The 21348-nt window shown below is 42.0% G+C and overlaps 6 protein-coding genes and 2 non-coding genes across 12 annotated transcripts in view; 5 read left to right on the top strand and 3 right to left on the bottom strand.

Moving 5' to 3' along the window:
• Positions 1–187: 187 nt before the first annotated feature.
• LOC111067622 (uridine phosphorylase 1) lies at positions 188–9393 on the top strand. Of its 2 annotated transcripts, XM_022356801.2 has the most exons (7): positions 188–279; positions 428–481; positions 1789–1858; positions 7681–7804; positions 8047–8394; positions 8460–8831; positions 8897–9393. In XM_022356801.2, exons 3-7 carry the CDS (start codon positions 1803–1805, stop codon positions 9038–9040), a joined length of 1044 nt encoding a protein of 347 aa, XP_022212493.2. In that variant the 5' UTR covers positions 188–279; positions 428–481; positions 1789–1802; the 3' UTR covers positions 9041–9393. The 2 variants fall into 2 exon arrangements, with proteins under 2 accessions (XP_022212493.2, XP_022212492.2); XM_022356800.2 differs by lacking the exons at positions 188–279; positions 428–481; positions 1789–1858 and adding an exon at positions 6234–6539.
• Positions 9394–12002: 2609 nt separating this feature from the next.
• On the top strand, positions 12003–13951 carry LOC111067706 (uridine phosphorylase 1). Its single transcript, XM_022356972.2, has 4 exons — positions 12003–12320; positions 12375–12568; positions 12618–13301; positions 13359–13951. The coding sequence occupies exons 1-4, from the start codon at positions 12260–12262 to the stop codon at positions 13503–13505; spliced, it is 1086 nt and encodes a 361-aa protein (XP_022212664.2). The 5' UTR covers positions 12003–12259; the 3' UTR covers positions 13506–13951.
• LOC111067707 (uridine phosphorylase 1-like) lies at positions 13920–15270 on the top strand. Its single transcript, XM_022356973.2, has 6 exons — positions 13920–14005; positions 14073–14193; positions 14249–14590; positions 14643–14784; positions 14857–15050; positions 15112–15270. Exons 1-6 carry the CDS (start codon positions 13995–13997, stop codon positions 15193–15195), a joined length of 894 nt encoding a protein of 297 aa, XP_022212665.1. The 5' UTR covers positions 13920–13994; the 3' UTR covers positions 15196–15270.
• LOC111067705 (sperm-associated antigen 1) lies at positions 15207–17049 on the bottom strand. The gene is made up of 6 exons (XM_022356970.2): positions 16886–17049; positions 16618–16822; positions 16121–16551; positions 15938–16065; positions 15754–15881; positions 15207–15698 (listed from the first exon to the last, which is right to left on the bottom strand). The coding sequence occupies exons 1-6, from the start codon at positions 16945–16947 to the stop codon at positions 15264–15266; spliced, it is 1389 nt and encodes a 462-aa protein (XP_022212662.2). The 5' UTR covers positions 16948–17049; the 3' UTR covers positions 15207–15263.
• A 161-nt stretch (positions 17050–17210) lies between these two features.
• Trnaq-uug lies at positions 17211–17282 on the top strand. The gene has a single exon. It is a non-coding gene; the product is annotated as a tRNA-Gln (tRNA).
• A 111-nt stretch (positions 17283–17393) lies between these two features.
• On the bottom strand, positions 17394–19550 carry LOC111067631. The gene is made up of 4 exons (XM_022356819.2): positions 19466–19550; positions 19204–19405; positions 18539–19144; positions 17394–18479 (listed from the first exon to the last, which is right to left on the bottom strand). Coding segments are annotated over exons 1-4 (1446 nt in total). The 5' UTR covers positions 19467–19550; the 3' UTR covers positions 17394–17842.
• On the top strand, positions 17471–17542 carry Trnaq-uug. The gene has a single exon. It is a non-coding gene; the product is annotated as a tRNA-Gln (tRNA).
• Positions 19551–20041: 491 nt separating the features above from the next.
• The window catches only part of LOC111067630 (aminopeptidase N), a 32942-nt gene continuing 31635 nt past the window's right edge, over positions 20042–21348 (bottom strand). For all 4 annotated transcript variants that reach the window (XM_041593550.1, XM_022356818.2, XM_041593552.1 and 1 more), the window contains 2 exons: positions 21204–21347; positions 20042–21139 (listed from right to left, as the gene is read on the bottom strand). In XM_041593550.1, coding sequence (XP_041449484.1) covers positions 20884–21139; positions 21204–21347 — 400 coding nt within the window. In that variant the 3' untranslated portion in view covers positions 20042–20883. The remainder of the gene's footprint in view (positions 21140–21203; position 21348) is intronic.

Here is a 21348-nt window from a genome sequence, read left to right as displayed (position 1 = left end):
GTGGCTGTGGATTTGCGGACTATAATTAAATTTTCGCATGCACAATAAACAACAATTTGCCGTTCACCATTTGAGTGAATCTGCTCGGCGCTTTTCCGGCCGAAAGTTGAGCTAAATTCCGATTGAGTGATAGTCTCAGCAGAGTCGTAAAATTCGCTCGGTGGGACTTCTCTTCGTCAGTCGGTCTTGAACTCTTGCGCAGCTCTGTTCGTCGTCGCTCACTTTTCTGTCCGCTTCTGTGTTCGTGTGCCGTGGAACGTGTGAGTGCCAGAGAGAGAGGTATAGAGAGAACCAACGAGAAGGAGGGAAAGTTCCTTTCACGTGCCTGCAGATAAACAATGCAGAAAAGGCATCAAAACAACAAAACAATATCGTGATATAGCCACAAAAATAATTGTGTTAAATTGCTTTTCTTTCATTGCATCAGGCAGCTACAACTACGGGCCGATTCGAGACACATATCAACTCCCAAACTCTTTACGTAAGTCCATAGAATAGAAAAAACATTTACACCTTATGACTAATTTTATATGACTGCTTTCGTATGTAGACTAAGACTTTGTTGTACTGTTTGGGGTAGAAAATCAATAGCTCGATTCCAAGTCTTATCCAGGGTGCACAGGATACACACAAATGCATGGAATGTACGAGTATCTTGGCAGCAGATGTTTTGTAGGGAATGGTGCTCCAACTAATGAAAAAGTCCCGAGTACAACGCTAGGGGTTTACAATATAACAACCCTTTATATTCGCCATTCAACCTTCCTTTCTGTCTGTATCATCATCAGCTGAGTGTTTGCATTCCTTCATGGTTTAGCAATCGCTTTCAAGGCTGTATTCTATGCCATTTAATGGGTCAACGTTGCCCGCAGTCAGCAGAATCGCTGGATAAATGTGTCTGGGCCATACGAGGGCGATTTATGACAGTTGATAAACAACGAGGGTGGAAATGGTTTGGGCTTTAATGAGGATTATGCAAATATTTTTGCGATTTGTTATTCATAAATATTGCTTTAAAGGGACTCTAATCTCTCCCGAGAATCCCCCAAGGACTCTTAGAGGCATATGCAACAGTTTTGTTGTCATTCTGTTGCTTCTGTAACGTCTGCGTTTTCTCATTTCAAATTCAAGACATAAGCAGCAGCCACGCTCAGCTCCGCGTAAATATTGTTCCAAAACAAAAATCAACAAACTGGATAAATTTGGGGACCCTCCACGCCACTGCCACTCCAGGGGAGCTCTTGAGTGCCTGGGGTTTGGTCAGGCTAATTGTTGTTAGCCTTGAACTTCCACCCTCCAACAAACAAACAAGAAAGATGCTCGCACTTTGCCGCATAGTGTGGTGCCTAACTTTGGGGGAGGCCATGTAGCCCCAGCCTTATTGTATCTCTGCAGAAATTGCCAACGGCTAAGCCGACCCTTAAATTGAAACGCTAAAACATTTTGCTAGTCGCAAACATTTCAAGGACTCAAAAAAAAACTCCCAGGACTCAAATCTGATGCTGCCCCACACGAACACGAAAACGCCCAGACATTGACATTGGCACGTGACGTTTCTCTGACGTTTTTAATTAAAAGCTGTCCAAATGCTGTGTACGCGTTTTCCCACTATTTCCTCCATGGTTTCCGGTTCGCTTTTGGACCTTCTCCGTGTGGCACGCATTTAAATGGTCTTAGCAGGGGCCCAAGAGTAGGCTTTACATTTAAAACACGCCTTCAATTTGCGCTGTGGCAGTGCCACAGTGCCAGCTATTAAAATTCCATTTTCATTTAATTTCTCTTTTACAGGGTCCCAGCGCAAGATGTCGTTGCTGCTCACCGGCCTGAGCAATTCCCTCTCCGAGGAGGAGCTGGATGAGTAAGTACATTACACCCCCGGAAACCCCACAACTAACCAATTTTGTGGCCCAAAATTAACTGCATGGCTTCCACTTTCCCAAGACAGAATTTTAAGTTTTTGCTTTGCATCACACGTACAAGTTTTCTGCCAAGAAACAAGAACAATGTTGAGGCCATAACTTACAACTTGGGCGACAATACCTGTCAGGTGGAACACAATAGAGTGGTGGCAATGGGAAGGATGGCGAACTACAGCCACGAAAACTTGTCAAAGAAGTTCCTTTTACCTGAATGTTAGTTCAAGCTGTTTTTAGTTGTTATTTATTGTATGTCCTACCCATATTCTGATGTTCCAAATCGCTCTACCAATTAGATATATTTCTACCCAAAATTTTTACGCTCCAAAAAGTATGCCTTGGAAAATTTATAAATTTCTCAAATATTTTTATGTTTAAAGCAAAAAGTATGCCACACTTCGCCACAAGAATTAGAGTTTTCCACGAGAATTTCAACTGAGGAACTGGCACAAGTCGATTTTTCCATGTTCGTTTTTTTTCTAATTAAGAAAATCCCCCTTGATGCCAGCAAAATCATTTCTAATTGATTTAAGCCTAACGCCATAATAGCCCAAAACACACGCAAATTGCCTTTAATTACTGGCCCATTCAGATATCGGCAAAGGTCTTATAAATAGATGTGTCCTCTGCCACTGCCTGCCACCAAATTTTCTACTGAATTATGACCTGCAGTTGAACGTAGGCGGACACAAGGCCGACGGGATATGATTGGGGTAGACGCAGCCACAGGCGTTTGCCTATCCCCTCCCAGGCCCACGCATTATCCGGAATTGTGGGTAGTGGGTGTTTTACTGGTATTACTCATACGCACAGTAGACAACAAAATAACAAAGAACCAATTATCGATTAGCCTTGGATTATCGTAGCCAGAGCAGATTGGACGCAGCCAGAGCCAGACCCCATTCCAGAGGCGTTCCCAGTGTCCTGTGAGTAATGCGATTTGGGATGAATACGATGACAGCATGACGTGACTTAGCAGACTTTTGCTTTCTCTTTGTCATTTTCCATTTCCCTCCCATTTCTTTGGGGAAAGTTATTTTCTCGAAGCCCCCTGCATTATATCCAGTATCATTTGCATTTCTCATTTTGCAAGCATCCACATTGTTGGCCTCTTGACTCCCCCTTTTGTTAATAATTACCCCAACGAGGTCTTATCGGTAGCCCAGCAGCCAGCGGCCAGCAGCCAGAAGCCCTTTATGGCTGTGTTCAGGGTAAGGAAGTGCAATTACGTTTTACACTTGGCAACAGGCGGTAGGAGAGGTCAGGTAAAGGTTGAAAATTGTGTGTGTGTGTAGTCCATAAGGAATATTATAGGATCCATTTAAAGCTCTCTGATTAATGGTTTGCGCCGTAACGTGACATGTGAGAAATTCATTCAAAGCTTTTTCACGACTCATAAGCTCCCAGAGGGTTTGTTCTCCCCCGCTCTGGGGTCACTTGTGGGCCATGGTAGGGATGGGCATTCATATATGTAGGGTTACACAAATAGATCAAGTTTTTCAGTTCAGGACAGGGCTGGTGGCTGCCACTGACATTTGTTGCTGCCACAGACAGTCGTCGTCAGAAAGCACTCAAGTAGAATGACCCAAAGGAAAGACTTGAAATGGTTTAGTTTCTGTCTTCTCTTCACACGAGACAGCGTATTTCCTCATTGAGACCCACTCTTAATCTCGATTCATTTGTTTTGCTAATGAGGTTTTCTTTTTCGTTATCCAAACAAATATTGAGAAAAACACTTGATGTACTTAGCTCGCTTTGCATTTGCTTGCATAAATAACGAGTTTTGTATGGCTTTAACGGCAGGCAAAGTCAATCAATGAACCAACCGTCGCGTCGGTTACGGAGAATTGGCCAAGTTAATTACGGTTGGTATTAACTGAATTCCAGCCTCCATTCACCTCTCTCCGCATTCCGCTCTTCGCTTCGCTTCGCAGCCATGCTATTGTGTTTTGTGGCGACCTCAAAAATTCACTTGCGAGCTGCGTCACGTAGCTTTCGGCATACCACTCTCTATCTCACTCTTTCTCTCTTTATCTCCACTCTTTTTCTCTGTCATATACATACATATGTACAAATATATATATATCAGATATTATCTATCTCGCTCTCTCCTTGTCTCTAACGAATGTCTGAGACCAGGCGAGCCCCCTTTTTTGCTTCGTTTTCATAGCTTTGTTTGCGCTTTTGCTCTTTTTGATATACCCTAGAAAGAGGTATTATAAGACAGAAGACACTTCTGTCCATATAAACTTTATATGACTCTATTAGACTCTAATAGACTCTAATCCTGTCAAATTCAATCTACATTTAATCTTATTTTTTTAATGTGTGTGTGGGTTTGTAAGCTGGGAAGTAGACGGTACCTAAGCCGTGTCTACCGTCTAATCGACAGCCTCTGTTAATTGCGATGGTGGATGATGACAGGCAGTTAATACTGACAAACATAAACTCTATTTATGGGTAACAAAAGGTACAGAAACTTCCGAGTCTATAAGAACAGGGAAAAATAGAATTGGAATTAATATTGAATTAATGTGGAATTAATACGATATTATTGTGCAATTGGGCAGTTGTGTTTTGTGAGGAGCGATCGCATCGCTAACAGAAATTGTATTGATACTGTGTCGTGTGTTATGAGGTCTCCCGTTAATTGGGTCAATGTTATTTATTCGATAAGTGTGTATTCCTTAATATTAATTATGCATCCTTTTAACGACTGAAAATGTAGCATTAAAGCATATATTTATATCTGAAAGGGTACCCAGAAGCCTCGGGCCCTAAGCTAGACTTTCTTTCTTTCAAGTTCCCTTTTATGCTTTGCCTTTTTATTATTTTTTGTGTATGTACATATGTATATTCACTAGCCTATGTGCTGGTATGTGTGCAGACATTGTGCTCCTCTTTGGTCTGTCTTTCGCTGTCGTGTGCTTATGTATATTTTATGACTTGGCTTGAATTTACCAAGAGTATGTACATATATGTACCTACCGAAAACGGATGACGCAGGGGCCAAGAGTAGGCCTGAGGGACTGACGACTGACTGGCCGTTGCAGAGCAGTTCTTTGAATGTTCATGATGAAATGAACATTTGGCAAATCCCTAGCTGAATAGATTACAAGAAATAGCAATACGATGTAAATATCATGAAACTTAACTTTTGTCGCAGATTAAATTGGATTTGACACTTCACATATGGTTTTTACTATTCTGCACACAAAATTTCACAATATGCTATGTATCGGTTTGTTTGATTCTCATTTGCAAATATCAGAGTTTAAAAACGTTAAGCGTATGCCGAACCTCCGAACCAGTTTATAGCTTAAATATATGCATAGCTTAAAAAATTCCGTACCAGCATTTGCATATATTAAGAATATAAAACTAATGGTCCGATCCGCTTAAATGTCGAGTGTCTGCCGCTCTGAGCACCCTGTAATAATGTATACATAGGGCACCTACAAATTGCAATGGGGATTACGCAAATTCGTTATGTTCTTGCTGCATTCTATAGCTGAGATAGCCAGCAATAAATTGCACTTGATCAGCGTCTGCTGCGGCTGCTGATTGTTATCAGTGAGAGAGAATTGACCGTGACCCCAAGAACGACACTTTTACATCATGTCATGTGGCATTTATTATCTGTGTAAGAAATGTGTAAATCAAAATGCGCACCCAACCACCCATAGTCGGCAGACAGAAATTCGTATAAATCATACTAGTCGTACCGGTTAGTTTTGGATAAACATCGTTTAATTTACTGAACAAGTTTGTTCGTTCACTTTTATTCAGTGAACTAAGTCGTTCTTTTAGTTCATCGTTCCTTTTTGTTCGTTCTTTTTTGTTCGTTCTCTTTTCAGCTCTGATTTCTATTTGTAAGCGTATGTGTAAATAAAGTACTACAATTTGTGGACGGTTTAAGTTCGAAAATTCATTTTAATTTGTACTTGGTACTCTTGATATCGTTTTAAGAGATTAAATTTTGTATGTTGATGTCATTCAAGCAAAGACGTTTTAATGCATGATGTATAATCGTGGATATAAATCTTTTCGATGTGCCCACCAGATCAAAGGGTCCTGCTTTCTATTCAGGTACTCCTACTCAGAAAAAAAGAACGATGAACAAAAAGGAACGAACAAAAAAGAACGAACGAAAAAGAACGAACAAAAAAGAACGAGCGAAAAAGAACGATTAAGATGAACTTATTCAGTTCGTTCATTTCAGTGAATAGTTTTTTTTTGTTCGTTCGTTCATAACGACCCAACGACCCGGTCTTAGTCGCTCGCTCGTCGAGAGAGTTTGGGACCGTACCAACCCTCGGTTAGCCCTCCAATATAAGACCCGGCGAAGCAGTGAACAATTTTTTAGTTTCGCTTGAAACGTTGACGTGTGTATATCGTTTATTTCGTGTTCCTGTTCGTGTTCGGGTATTCTGCCTTTTTGTGAGTGCGCTTTCATAAGTTTGTTAGTGGTTACAACGCTAAAGGCTAAAGGCTATAAGGACACGGTGACATCATGCCACCCACAATAACAGCCAATAAGTCGCATGACTTTAAGGCACACTACGATCTTGCCCACATGCAGGATGGAGAGACAGACGATGCATATGTGCTGAGAATAACGCGGTAAGGATGCAAACAAAAACAATACAACAAACCGGTTGGATTGGCATAGGTTCGAACAGCAGCTGCCGACCCGTTGGCAGGATTCGGGGGTTGTTTGTGGTCCTTGGCGGGCCGTTGAACCACCTGGTGACTCAGCCAAAGGATGCTCTGTGTAATGGAATGCGCAATGCAGTCTTTAGTTGGCACATAATGACACATCGCTTTGCTGGCACTCGGATGGTATCTGAGCAACGACACATAGAAAGCAGCGACTATCAGCCACATGCAAAGAGCCAAACGAGACACAGTTGGCCAAATATTTGCCCCCCAAACATTCTCCCTGCCTGTTCCGGCAGCCAATACCGATCCGGTTTCGATTGCCATCAATCAGAACGCGTCTGTTTTGTTGATAGACCCAACAACAAGCAATACATTATGATCGGATGTTTACTCAAGTACTTAGGAAATTGCTCATTTGTATACGTAGTACAAATAATTTTCTCTTATCAATCAAGGTCAAGTCTATGCCGAGATACTCTCAGATTATGTCACAAAATTTGTTTGCCATTTGTTTTGCTCACAGTTGGAACTTGCTTTTTTTTACACACATACACATATGAACATATGTATGTATTTTTTCGGCATTGACGCACTTGATAATGACTATCTGGGGGGGCGCGTTGGCAAATTTCGGGCCCCTGCTGGGTGACCTGGCTTCGAGTGTGGTCCGGGGGCTGATCCCCATACATTTTCATTGTGCAAAAATTGATTAGAGAAGTGAAATTCACTTTGTTTATTTCTCATGTACAGAAAAGATAGGCTCAGTCATCGGTTATAGGACATATGCACCGATTCGTAGCGTTTTTGTATGTAGCATCGATGACGAAATGTTTCCCTGAAAAGATTCATTAAACTACTGACGCTTTTCATTATCTACCATGCTCTTATTTCTCCGAAATATGTACATATATGTAGATAACATAATGTCAAATCAAAACACGAATTTTAATGAGTTTCGTTTCGCATTGGTTTCGTTTTATTAATAGACTTCCATTTGGTTAAAAGTTGACTGAGGCTCATACAAATATTAACTTGAGTATCTACTTTTGTGTACCCTATAATTAGTGGCCTGGAGTTTAATTTGTATGCCTCTCATTTACAGATACTCCGATGGAACTGTCAAGCTGCGAAACTCGAACATTGAGCTGATGGACCAGGATATTCTCTATCATCTGGCCTTGGGCAGTGAGAGTCATGATCTGCAGGAGATGTTTGGCGATGTTAAGGTGAGACAAACTTTGTACTCAAGCTGCGCATTATTCATACGAGTATGCGATCAGATAAGGTGGCATCAGCCCAGACCTAGACCCTGTTTTATTATCAGATCAAATGGAATTCACTTAATTATACGTTTCTGAACAAGATTAATAATGAAACCTGATAGTTCAGTCTATAGGGGAATGTCCCTTTATATTTTATATTTATTAACCTTTCTGAACTCTTTCTATTTTCACATAACGTTGACCAGTTCGTTTGCATGGGCGGAACACCAAAGCGTATGGAGAACTTTGCACACTTCATTATGGACGAGATAGGTTACAAGCTGCCCGCTGGCACCCAGCTGCAGGACATCAGTGCCTACTCGTATCGCTACTCGATGTACAAAGTTGGTCCGGTGCTTTGTGTCAGTCACGGCATGGGAACGCCCTCGGTCAGCATTCTGATGCACGAGATGATCAAGCTGATGTACCATGCCAAGTGCATTGATCCGATCTTCATACGCATCGGCACCTGTGGCGGCATCGGCGTGGAGGGCGGCACTGTCATCATCACCGAGGATGCCCTCGATGGTCAGCTTAGGAATTCCCATGAATTTGTAAGTACCTTAAAATTCCCATGACCCGATCGAACCGTAAATTACAGCACCATTTACTTTTGCAGACAATTCTGGGCGAGACCGTGCACCGTCCTGCAAAGTTGGACAAGAAGCTGGCCCGTGAACTGAAGTCGCTGCACAGTGCCGACGATCCCTATGACACCATCATCGGCAAGACCCAGTGCACAAATGATTTCTACGAGGGGCAGGGCCGTCTGGATGGCGCCTTCTGCGAGTTCACCGAGAACGACAAGATGGCCTATCTGGAGAAGCTGCGCGACCATGGTGTGGTCAACATCGAAATGGAGAGCACCATCTTCGCAGCCCTGACCCACCATGCCGGCATCAAGGCAGCCGTCGTCTGTGTGGCTCTGCTGAATCGTCTGAATGGCGATCAGGTGAATGCCCCCAAAGAGGTCATGCACGAGTGGCAGCAGGTGAGTGGTGAAAATCAAATCTAATTGAACTCCCCATGCTCAATCCATATCGGTTTCACCCTCAGCGCCCACAGATACTTGTGTCACGCTACATACGTAAGGTGCTGACCCGCGACGGCCAGCTGAAGAATCTGTTTGGGCATCAGGGATCGATAAAGTCGCCCCGTCGCTTCAAACTCGTCCAGCAGGAGTCCCAGGCCCACGAGTAGACATTTGAGAATACCTTCTCGCATCCGTTTCTCATCTCTCCAGTATACAATGGTGTTTCAACATTCCCTAGTTTAGCTCTGCCTAAGTTCCTAGCTTTATTTCTGTGTATATCAACCTCACTAGCTTATTTAACCCCAAGCATATTGTATGTATATTCATTTAGCACTAAAATGCTGAACTACGTTCCAACAAAATCGAATATCGTTTAATCAATCGTACGAGTACGAGTACAAGTATATATAAAATATATCACTAAAGGAGACGTTTAAAGGTTATCAAGAACAAACGAAATCGCAAAATGGTTTATCAAAAAGGAGAACGAAGCTAATAATAAAAAATAGATAAAATAAAATTGTTAATTGTTATGTTGCATATTTTACATGGAGCTAATCGATAAAATAAATAATAAATGGGTTCAAAAGCATACCATGAACCTAAAATAAAATTTCATAAATTATTCAATTTAACTGTATTGTAATTCCTAAACATTTGTTAAATGTAAATGTTGATTAATGTTGCTAACGTATCTCAAGCCTATATACCTACTGTATAACAAAACCGACAGTTTATCTTACTCTATCTAATTCTATCAATCTAAACAAAATCAACAACAACAAAATGCTGAACACAAACATAAATAAGCACTTAAAATGTATACAAGTTATATTGTAAAAACAAAAATTTACAACAAAAACCAAAAATAATGAATATTTCAACGGCATATTAAAAACAAATTGTATTTAATTGATACAAACTTTAAAATTTAATGGGGGGATTCATTCAGTTAGTCTAATACATTGTCCATACTGAGGCAGTATGAAACGCTGCAAGATTTTGTGTTATCTCTATTTATATTTATTTTTTTGTAGATAAAGTACGACCGGGGAATGAAGAAAAAGAACCAACATTCTGTAGATACATGACTTTTTACATGAATTCTACATCCAAATTCCACCCAAAAATATGCTATAAAATGGTATTTCCATATGATACATACTTTCAGGCTATTTTGGACCACTAACCACTAACCAAATCATGGAACAAAAACGTACCAACAGAATTGAAAGAGGGTGAACTCCCAGAGCCGAAGCCAGATTTGATAGAAATGTCCACAACTTATAGAACGAGACTACATATTATTGGGCCAGAATATCGTTCTTTTCCTTGGCTTTTTAAGCATTTTCGGAACATCCAACACAGCAACATGAACTAGATTTGCAGAATTAAGCCACTAACCATACAGTATTTAGATGTGTCAGTTCATTCAACGAAAGTGGCGCAACTGAGGTATCAGCGTACGGTCCCAGGTCTTGGGCTATAGGACCGACCGCGTTCGGCTAATGACGTGACACGAGCCGACTGACAGCAAGCATGTATGTACAAATCCTATTGAGGCGTTGGCAAGAGATTAATGACCCATGTTCCGCCGGTGTAAGTTCGCAATGAAAACCAAATTGATTAAAAACTAAATATTAAAGCTCAAGAAACATGAAGAACATGAAATATATGTTTTTATTTGAGTTTCGTTGTTTTTTTCAATATTCTAAAAAAAACACTGTTATTTCAGTGAACTGCAAATTTCATAGGTATCCGGCTTATGTCATGTAAAACAAAAAGATGGAACTCAAATGTGTGGATATTTCTTTGGTTTTCTAATGCTAACAGTCCGTTTTATTTAAAAAGGTACCACTTGTTCAATTTGGATAGCTGGAAGTGTCTCAAAGAGTGTTTTGATAGTGATGAGGTGCGGCACTACTATTTCAGTGAACACAGCTGTACGTGTGTACGTGTAACACTCCAAAATATCCCTGTAGTACTGGCGGTGGCGATTGACCCTGCCGAACTACCTACTTCGCTGGTCCGTAAATGGATACCCACCGAAGTAAACTTATGGTAAGCAAACGCCGAACCACTCAATGAGTACAAAATAATTTTACTCTGTATACTTTACAACCCACCACGTACCACCCAGCGAACTAGTTCGATGGGCTGCAGCGTCTCACCAGTAGACGAAAGAAACGAAAAGAAACGACACAAAAGAAGAAAGAAAGCAGCCGAAATTGAAGCTGCGCTGCGTCTACGGAGCAGAGCGCTGCTACGTTTTCGGTTTTTTATACCCGTACTCAAAAAAGAGTTAAGGGGTATATTAGATTTGTGGTAAAAGTGGATGTGTGTAACGCAGAAAAGGAAACGTTTCCGACCCCATAAAGTATATATATTCTTGATCAGCATCAATAGCCGAGTCGATAGAGCCATGTCTGTCTGTCCGTCTGTCTGTCTGTCTCTATGAGCGCCTAGATCTCAAAGACTATAAGAAATAGGGAAACCAAATTTGGTTTTCAGACTCATGTGATATCACACTGCTACAAGTGCACTAGTTTAATCGAAATCTTTCCAAACATACCCAAAAAACCATGGCACTATAATTTAAAATGGAATGCAAAAAGCATAAAGACAATAAACAGACTGATGACAGGACACACGTACGATAAAGCCTTTCTATACAAAATTAAAGCGATTGATTCGGATATCTGTGAGTCATGTAATGTCACAGAATCCGCTGAACATCTGCTTTTTAAATGCCAAATGCCGTCCGTCTTAGGGGTAAGTATCGAATTTTTAAATATTATAAGGATCTAAATGAACTCTTGATCAAAAAAGAGCCACTCCACCTCAGAGAATTGGCACAGTTTATAAAAAGCGCTAATATGGACTTTTAAGCATTTTGTGATAAATCATTTTAGATTAATAAAGTATAGGGAAATGACTTTTAACGCCTGTCAAGCTCGCTGACAGGAAGTCTGTGCAGGCCAAAAGGGGAGGCCTGCTATAAAAAACAAAAAAAAATATATATATATAAAAAAAAAATTACAAAAAAGATACAATTTTCACAAACAATAACTACTCGGAGGTTTTACACTCTTCGATCTCAAGATCTCACTAAACACATATTCTGGAGACACCCCTTGGGCCCATCAAGCGTCCGAAACTGAATAATCGGACAATAAGTCACACACCAGTACCTGATCAATGTGGCAACACAGCTGCGATCAAACCCCTGTCATCCATGCGATGATTTAATCAAAAAAAAAAAAAAATATATATATCTTGAATTTGTAGAACGTGACAGTAGTACTTAGTATTGATGAAAATAGTACAATTTTAAAATAATTTTTTTTTGGAAATAAGGCAACAAATTTTTGTGTTTGAATACGAAAATGGCAGGCAATTGCAATGCGAATCCATGCGACTTGAGTCGCGATGTTTGCCAGTTGAAGGGTAAGTAGAGTACAATCATAATAAGCAGTGTAAGCGAATAGATGGGTCCCACAGAACTGGTGACGACACAGGGCAAGCAGATTGGGCAGCTGGTCAGGCACATGAAGACGGGATGTAAAAAGCCGTCAAAGGAGAGCACTCTGAAGGGTCTGAATCCTTGCATCAAGTGCCTCCAGCCCGACGTTCTCTATCATCTGGGCATTGACACGGCCACAACGAACTTTCCCAAGACCTTCGGCGATGTGCGGGTAAGTCATATGATGATGATGATTTCGGTTGAGTGCTTTGAATCTGTAGTTTGTTTGCATGGGTGGCACGGCGGGACGAATGGAGAGATTTGCCTACAGGATTATGAAGGAGATCGGTCTGAAGCTGAACCCGGCCACAACCCTTAGGAATATGGCCGAGGACGGTCATCGCTTTGCGCTCTACAAAGTGGGCCCAGTGCTGTGTGCCAGTCATGGCATGGGGTGTCCGTCGGTTTCCATACTGCTGCATGAGCTCATCAAGATGATGCACCATGCCAAGTGTCAGGATCCCGTCTTTATCCGAATTGGTACCTGCGGCGGCATCGGAATAGAGCCCGGAACCGTGTGCATCACATCGGAGGCACTGGACAGCATGCTCAACCCATATTATGAGATAATAGTTCAGGGCAAAGTCGTGCAGCATAGCAGCAAACTAGACCAGTGTTTGATCAATGAGCTCCTGTCACTGGCCAATCCCTGCGAGGATGACTTTGATACAGTGGTTGGTAAGACCGTCTGCACCAACGACTTCTATGAGACTCAGACGCGACTCGATGGAGCCTTTTGCGACTACACGAACCAATCGAAGACCGCCTATCTTCAGGGACTCCAAAACCACGGAGTGATCAATTTCGATATGGAGAGCACCGCCTTTGCCGCTCTCACAAGTAGAGCAAATATACGTTCTGCCGTCGTCTCCATTGCCGTCATCAATCGTATGGAGGGTGATCAGGTCAGTCCGCAACCCCCCACCACCATTCATAATTAATTCTCTGATGATTCACATTAGGTAATTTCATCTCCGCAATCCCTAAGTGAGTGGGAGAAGCGACCCCAAGAGCTCGTGTCGCGATACATACGTAAAGTAATGCTCGGACCTGACGATGATAGCGATACCGATGACCAGCCCGATTCCAACCCATGCATAGGGGAATGATCTGAAACGCAGCGAAGCACGTTCGCGGCTATGGCACGTACAAGTTTTGACGCTTTCCAAGTGTTCAGTTTTCTGCGTGCACTCGACGCGATCGCAACGTCGTCCCGAGCAGTCAGTCGTTCAAGTGTGTGATTCCAAGTAGATGCCGAGCCCCTTATATTTCTGTGACTGAAATACTCAAATACATACATGCATATACGAATATATATACTCGAATTCGAGAACTATAAAAGATAACTACATATTGATTGCATATATTGGCGTGTGTGTCGTACAAGCTTTATGTTGGCTCTGAAAAAAAATAGATAAGATTGGCAACACGCTAGCAACAAGAAGGCCGGCAAAGAATAAACAAGACAAAAAATATTTCAAGATCATTGAAAGTGTTCATAGTTAGCCACTTGCCTTGACAGTGTTTGTTCTGATTTGCATATAAAGTTACATTTTGTTCTTCTGTTAGTACATACATACATACATCTCCTACAGACAATGTCACAAAAGTAAGACACAAGACGGACCGGCTACGAGTAATCACCGATATCTTAATGAGTGCAATTATGTCAACAGCATTCAATTGAAGAATCCCCACCTGGAAGACTTGGCATCCGATTATCTGTACCATCTGGCCATCAATGTAGCAGACACCAAGAACACCAGTGAGATTCAGAGGCAGTTTGGCGATGTAAGGGTAAGGATTGAGACAAACAATGGGAAGTCAGTCACTCTGGATGCCAACTCCACAGGTTATCTGCACGGGTGGAACCGCTATACGCATGCTGGAACTGGCCAAATATCTGCGAAAGCAGTTGGGTGTGCCGGGCACTAGCGATCCTGAGGATATAAGCGCCAAGGGACATCGCTACGCGCTCTACAAGGTGGGACCTGTGATCTGTGTCAGCCACGGTGTCGGCTCCTCCACCTTCAGTGTGGTGCTCCACGAGCTGCTGAAGCTGGTCCACTACGCCAAGTGCCACGATCCGGTCTTCCTGCGCATCGGCACCTGCGGCGGCATCGGTGTACCACCCGGCACGGTTGTCGTTACGAAGGACGCCTTCAACGGCTTGCTCCGCAACGAACACGAGATTGTAAGTGGGTCCATTGCACACTTTAGTTATTTATATTCAATTTGCTGGTTAGGCAATTCTCGGAGAGCGTGTGGTGCGACCCGCCCAGTTCACGGAGAGCGTGATCAGGGATATTCTGGCATATGGTGCCAGGACCGATGATGGTTTCCAAATCATAAGTGGCAACACCATGGGCACAGATTGCTTCTACGAGGGTGAGTGTGCGAGTGTCAAGTGGTTCAAAGAAATAGCCCATAACCATAACAATGCCCATTGGATTGACTTAGGTCAGGGTCGTACCGATGGCGCCATATGCGAGTATAGTGCCGAGGACAAGATGAAATTCTTGCACAAGTGTCATGACCTGGGCATACGCAACATCGAGATGGAGGCCAGCATGTTCGCCTCGGTCACCCAGAAGATTGGCGTGAAGGCTGGCGACATCTGTGTGACCTTACTCAACCGTCTTGACGGCGATCAGGTGAATTTCCGGCATATCATATCCCTAACCAAAGTTCACGAAACCAATGAATCATCCACAGGTCAACGCCGAAAAGAAGGAAGAGTTTGAGCACCGTCCCTTCCTCGTTGTGGGTCGCTACATTCAGGGACTCTTGAAGCAATAATGGGCCCGATACTATCTGCATGCCACAGTTTAATAACTCATAAATATGTATCTTAATAAATGTGTCAGCTAAATCTCCTGTATTAGCAGCTTGTTGCTGCTCTTGATATTGTCCTGGGGCATGCGCAGCATTGCTGGTAGTGTGGAGGCTTCACTTGTGAGTGGTTGTGTCTGGTTTTTAGGTGCGGAGGCAGTAGGAGCCTTGAATTTACTGCCCAAGGCCTCGGCTGCAGTAACCAATTTGCTTTTGACCACACGATTCGGCTTCACCAGCTCGGCCAGATCATATTCTTTGACAGGAGGTGGCTTCGCCACTGGAGTAGGCACATCTTTGGACTTTCCTTTCGGTTTGGCCGATGCATCTGGCTTCAGCTCCTCAATCATCAAACGGGTGGCATTGTTCGGAGCCAGCTCTCCGAGCTGATTATTTAGCAGCTCCAGGGCCTTTAAGGCAGCAGCATTATCCGGCTGCAGCTCTAGAACGCGCTGATAAAGATGAAGAGACTAAAGGAAGAGAATCATCAGAGAGCCATCATCAATTAAGGGACACTCTGATTACCTCACGGCGACTTCCTTGGGCATAGCTGGCATCAGCCAGGCGCAGACGAGCCTTCAGATTGTCCGGCTCCATTTCCAGACATGCCTTGCAGTCCGATATAGCGGCTAGATAGTTCTTCACTTTCATATCTATTGGAAGCAAATAAAAGCAAAATAAGTATATCTTGATCCTCGCTGAAACTTACGTGACACCGCGCGATTGTTGTAGGCCCGAGCTGCATTCTCAGGATCGTAGATAATGGCACAATTGTACTCTTCTATGGCACTTTCATACTCCTTCGACTTGAAGTATTCGTTGCCACGTAAACGATGCCTAAAATGAATCAGAACTCATCAGAAATCCGGAAAAAGGGTTCGATGTTACCCACTTTTCAGCGAACTGCTCCCGTTCCACCTGACTTAGTTTCTTTAGATGTTCCTGGAGACGTTCATAGAGGGCTTCCTTTTCACTCTTTATTACTTCTTCAGAGGTCTGCGTCGGCGTCGTCGTGGGGTCAGGTCGATTCTTTAGTTCCTCCTGCTCTTTGGTTCGCTCCTCCGTCAATTCCATGCGCAGTATTTCCTCGTCGGGGTCGTACTTGTCCCATTTGTTGTAGTCTGTTGAACGGATTCGCTTTTCCGTAGTCTTTGGTGGCTCTGGAGGTGCGCTAACTGGCTTTGATTGCTGCTTTGTGCTCGACATATCCGCGTCTATTTTGGCTGGTTTCCTCATGGGCGCCACTTCTAAGCCCAAGGATTCCATGTCATTTTTTAGGTCGTTCAATGCAGCATCCTTTGACTTGATGGCATGTGTCCAATCCTTCAAAGAAGATAATGGAACTCTAGATGCTTAATATCCCAATAACAGAAAGCTTCCGATACGTACCAGAATGGGCTTAAGTTCCTGTTTATCAAGGATATCGCTGTTCTGTATCGGCTCCTCATAGCGGAACAATTTACTGTCGGGCTTCAGCTCCTTGAGTTTCTCCTCGGAACAACGCTGCAGGTCCGGGAAATAACCCTCCTCCCCAGATCGTAGGATTTGCACAATTTTCTCCATTTCACGTGCATTTTTACACGTTTCCACATAACTAAGTGCAGGAGAGGTATGAGTGGTGATTCGTTTGCACTTTTTAATTATACAAACCGCATACCTAAAATCCAGATGGCTCAAGGGCATGTTATATTTCTCCAACAAAGTCTTGCGCTTTTCCATTTTAATCTTTTTCAATTTCTATTCGCAAAGAGAAATAAATATAAACTGTTCGTTTTACTGTTTGTTTGGAATCGACATTATCGATTCAACAGAATTTGCCTTACACCCGGCCTACTTGACAACACATGGTGTATACAATTTTTGTCGGCATTTAAAATTCGAAATTAACCGAAATGTTTGTTTTGATGCACAGCACTGGGGGTGAAATGCAGAACAAACCGCATTTGCCTGAAAATTGCGTTTTAGCAGCAGTCTGACAACAAGGTTCTATGGTGTAATGGTTAGCACTCTGGACTTTGAATCCAGCGATCCGAGTTCAAATCTCGGTAGAACCTGCATTTATGAAATGTTCTTTTTTTTACTTAATATTATTATTTACTTTGATTTTTCATCTTAATAATAATTTTTGGAGATACATTTTTCATCGTGGGAGTTTATGAAACTGAATTTGCTAAAATTTCGCGTTTATATATTCTTGCCTCTTGCGTCCACTTTTATTTAGATTAGCGGCAGCCGACAGCACGGTTCTATGGTGTAATGGTTAGCACTCTGGACTTTGAATCCAGCGATCCGAGTTCAAATCTCGGTAGAACCTTCAGTCGTCCATTCTAAATCCGGATTAACGATGTCGAAATATTTTATTAATTTTTTTCTCTGAGCAACAAGTTCATGTTATATAGCGTCGATAATGCAGTATTCTCTACTGATAATTACATAAAAACGTAGTTGCTATGTAGCAAATGTCTAGTTAACATGTACAAAATTAAATAAGTACATTCAACTAAACATTTGTGTACTATGTTTGTATTTCAACCATATACACAAAAGAAATGTAACTTTTAAAATGCAAAAAACATATTAATGTATATTTAATAACATTTTAAAGAGATTGCAATTACGTTTTCTTATTTAGCTGCAATTGCTTTCGTTCCATATTACAAAGAACATCGTAGATGCATCGCTTGGCCTCTAGAAGCAGATCGTCATTCAAGACTAGCAACTCTTTTGCAACAAACTGTGTAAATTGCTCTACAGATTTCTGTTTATGGCTCGAGGGATTGTCGCCCAGCTCCTTGCTAGTCTCCTCTGTCTCTTCAGAATCCGGCACGTAGCCTTTATAGTTGTCTGAATCATTATTACAAGCTTCATTAAATTCACTAAACTGCATTGGGCTCTGAACTGGGGAATATTCATCATCTGGCGGTGTGTGTTCTAAGAACTCATTAGAAGCCGAATCACTTGGGGGCTCTGGATGGATAGTAGGTACCTCTGCTGCCTCTTCTGTTGCTTTATCAAGGACCCAGCAGAAGGAACCATCAGAGTCGTTTCCATATTGTTCTTGCTGTTCTTCCAAAGGATCTGGGAACTGACTGGGGGACTCGGTTTTTGTTTCATTGGCGAACCAATCGTCGGAACTGCTGCTGGCATCGTTAGTTGTTTCAATAAGTATGCCGTTTAAAGGACCTACAACATCAACCAGCTTAGCATAGTGAATCCATTCTGATTTTGCTCCAAAGGTGTCATGTTCAGCTCTAAAATTGTATAGGAGTTTAATTAATATCGGAAATAAAAGGTTCTCGAATGCTCTCACTTAAATGTTCGCTTCAAAGATTCCACTTTTGCCTTAAAGTCCGAGGCGATCTTGTCCAAACCTACGCCATATTTCTGCAGCTCACTTCTCATAGCTCTATAGATATCCGCCTTCTTCTTTCCTTCTCCCAGCAAATCCCCCACATAGTTCTTCCACACTTCAATGAAAGTGACTTCCTCTTCAATGGTCCAATTCCTGCGTGGACGCTTGGGTTGTCTGAGTTTTCCCGCTTTGGTATATAGTGAACTCGGCTTGGAATTGGCAGCGTTGCTGGATTTCTGCTGTTTTGCTGGTGGCTGCGGTTGGCCCTCGCTCTTTTGCTTCTTTACCGGTGGCTCGTGGCAGACGTCGCTCGTTGAACTGCTGGATGGTGTGCAGTCTTCCTCGTCTAACAGCAATCCGCTGCACTCATCCACATAGACCTGGTTGAACGGTTTATCTAGGCTATTTGTTTTACTTGATCTGGTTTTTCTCGGCTGCTTAGCAATGGGCTCGTTGGAGTCGCCGCTCTCTTCCAACTCCTTAAATTGGCTTCCGAATATTGTATCCAGAGTTTTGTAGTGCCGCCATTTCCGTGTTTGCAACTTCTCGTCACCTTTTGCGATACTGTAGGTGAGGAAATCTTATAATCGATGGACCAGCGACCAACAAGAGAGTTGACTTACTTGAAATACTTCCGCTTGAAGGAGTCCATTTTCATCTTGATTCCCACGGCATTTATTTCAATGCCTTCGTATCGGAATTCGTCCTCCAGGAGACGGCAAATTTCCATTTGTTTCTTGCCGGCCCGGTACAGATCTAAATTTTCGGACCAGATGCGAATGAAGGTGTCCTCATCGGCGGGCATCCATTTGCGCTTGTTGGCCACTGTAGCGGAAATGTTAAATCTGCTTTTAGCATTACAAATTAAAATTTAAAATTACTTACTTTTTATATTTGTTTACAAAAAGATAGTGATGTCAAATACTCGATGTATTATATATCGATGTATATTTCAGGTATATCGGTATTTTTGTACGATAAGCAAAACCTATCAACGTTTTACGGAAGAAGAAGAAAAATGTCGGCAAACCGAAAGAAGAAGAACAAAGTCGTCAAAAAGGAAGAAGAAGACAAACACAAAAAACATCGATCAACTATCGCAACCAGATGTGTATCGATTTTAGTCGAGTGTCTGCAATGTTTCGGCGATATTCTTGTATATTTCGTAGTTCTTTTTGTTGGCTTTTATGTTCGGCGGTTCTTTTCCCCATAATTCGAGAAAGCACACCGTCGCTCTACAGGACCATTGAAGTTTGCCCATTAATATTTTGTAAACGTAAAAAAAAATCGAACAATATTTTGCGCCGGCTGCGCCGATGTGACCAAGTTCGAGAGGCAACAAAATGCTAAAAAAAAAAATGTACCAAGGCTGCGCCTGCGCGCTCTCTCTGCTCCTGCATTCACAAATCACTTTTTATATTTCCAGCAAAAATAAACGCAATGCAATGTATTTTGAATAAAATTACGTAAATACATAGTTTATTTGCAATGTTTAGTATAAGCTTTAAAACTTATTTACATGGTTGTGCAGCAAGCGATATAAGTATTTTAGTGTTGGGCATTACAAAATACATAATATGTAGGTACTTTTACATTAATAAATATGTATATCTCGTATGGTTTATATAGTAAATGTATGTATTTTTGTGTGGTGCACGCTTATTGCTTTAACAACATTTTTAACCATGCATTAAGGACACTCATTTTGCCTCCCATATCCTTATGGATGGACGCTTCTTCCCCGCAATTTCTTAATAAACTGTAGCCGTGCTCTTGCTTGCTTGATTGATGTGACTTCAAAATTGATTTTTGGTTTACTTAGTGCTAATTTGATTTGCTTAGGATCTACACAGGTGTGTGGGTGGTGTGCACTAAAGTAGATTACTTGAAAATCATAGATCATACGTATCGTATTATAGAATAAAGATTAGATTTTACATAAGCAGCATTCGATCTATTGTTACACCCAATAAGATGGATGTGTGTGTGTGGCGTGTTTTCATACTATTTCTGCATTAATAGGAACGTTACAGAGCAATACCAGCAGAAGAGGCCCGACTTATAATAAATAAATATACAATTGCAAAAAGTATATCGTTTACCTAAATTATGTTGGCTAACTTACACGTTTATATCACTTTTCGCAAATAATTCGTTTTCTTTAAATTAATTTGAGGCTTTCGAATGAATACAAATAATGGTAATAGTTATCATAATAATTAAATCGCGTTTTTGGTTGAATTCAATTTGAGTTTTCTGTTATTTTTGTTGTTGTTTTGCTTTTGCTTTAGCTTCAGGCCTACTTAAAAGATGTTGATCTGGAACTCGCTGACAATGCCCTCGAGGAAGTTCTTGAGGCTGTGGTAGGAGTGGCTGCGCCAGTAGATATTATCATTGACCTGCTCCATGGCCAGATTGATGGCCGTCTCGACGGCCCGCAGGCCCAGCTTGCGGCAATTGGCGGCCAAGTCCTGCAGCTGCTGCTTGTGGTACTCCTTGTTCATGTAGATGGTCAGGGACTTGATCATCTCGGAAAGCGTGGAGAAACCATCGCCATAGCTGTGGAAGATAGTATCACATATATCACATCATGTGAAATTAGAATATTTCTATTAATACTTACTATTCGGCAATCTCCTTGATGTTGCTCTGCAGGAAATCGAAGGCAATCTCATAGCCAATGGCATTGGAGGCCACGGCGCGGAAGGCCAGTGCGCCATCCTGCTTCATTATGCCCGATGTGGGATTGATGGTCATGTTGAGGTATC

The sequence above is a fragment of the Drosophila obscura genome, unplaced genomic scaffold (genome assembly GCF_018151105.1).
Source record: "Drosophila obscura isolate BZ-5 IFL unplaced genomic scaffold, ASM1815110v1 contig_192, whole genome shotgun sequence".
Classification (NCBI taxonomy): domain Eukaryota; kingdom Metazoa; phylum Arthropoda; class Insecta; order Diptera; family Drosophilidae; genus Drosophila; species Drosophila obscura.
Note: the sequence above shows the minus strand (reverse complement) of the source record. Positions and strands in the feature narration are given on the sequence as shown.

Coding starts and splice junctions, on each gene's coding strand:
- LOC111067622 (XM_022356800.2), top strand. CDS start 6,430: ATGCCACCCACAATAACAGCCAATAAGTCGCATGACTTTAAGGCACAC. Junction 7,805..8,046: donor AGATGTTTGGCGATGTTAAG/GTGAGACAAACT, acceptor AACGTTGACCAG/TTCGTTTGCATGGGCGGAAC. Junction 8,395..8,459: donor TTAGGAATTCCCATGAATTT/GTAAGTACCTTA, acceptor TTACTTTTGCAG/ACAATTCTGGGCGAGACCGT.
- LOC111067706 (XM_022356972.2), top strand. CDS start 12,260: ATGGCAGGCAATTGCAATGCGAATCCATGCGACTTGAGTCGCGATGTT. Junction 12,321..12,374: donor CGATGTTTGCCAGTTGAAGG/GTAAGTAGAGTA, acceptor TGGGTCCCACAG/AACTGGTGACGACACAGGGC. Junction 13,302..13,358: donor ATCGTATGGAGGGTGATCAG/GTCAGTCCGCAA, acceptor GATTCACATTAG/GTAATTTCATCTCCGCAATC.
- LOC111067707 (XM_022356973.2), top strand. Junction 14,785..14,856: donor CACAGATTGCTTCTACGAGG/GTGAGTGTGCGA, acceptor GGATTGACTTAG/GTCAGGGTCGTACCGATGGC. Junction 15,051..15,111: donor ACCGTCTTGACGGCGATCAG/GTGAATTTCCGG, acceptor AATCATCCACAG/GTCAACGCCGAAAAGAAGGA.
- LOC111067705 (XM_022356970.2), bottom strand. CDS start 16,947: ATGGAAAAGCGCAAGACTTTGTTGGAGAAATATAACATGCCCTTGAGC. Junction 16,823..16,885: donor TTGAGCCATCTGGATTTTAG/GTATGCGGTTTG, acceptor TCCTGCACTTAG/TTATGTGGAAACGTGTAAAA. Junction 15,882..15,937: donor CAACAATCGCGCGGTGTCAC/GTAAGTTTCAGC, acceptor TGCTTCCAATAG/ATATGAAAGTGAAGAACTAT.
- LOC111067631 (XM_022356819.2), bottom strand. Junction 19,145..19,203: donor TTCAAGCGGAAGTATTTCAA/GTAAGTCAACTC, acceptor CCTCACCTACAG/TATCGCAAAAGGTGACGAGA. Junction 18,480..18,538: donor TCTTTGAAGCGAACATTTAA/GTGAGAGCATTC, acceptor ATACAATTTTAG/AGCTGAACATGACACCTTTG.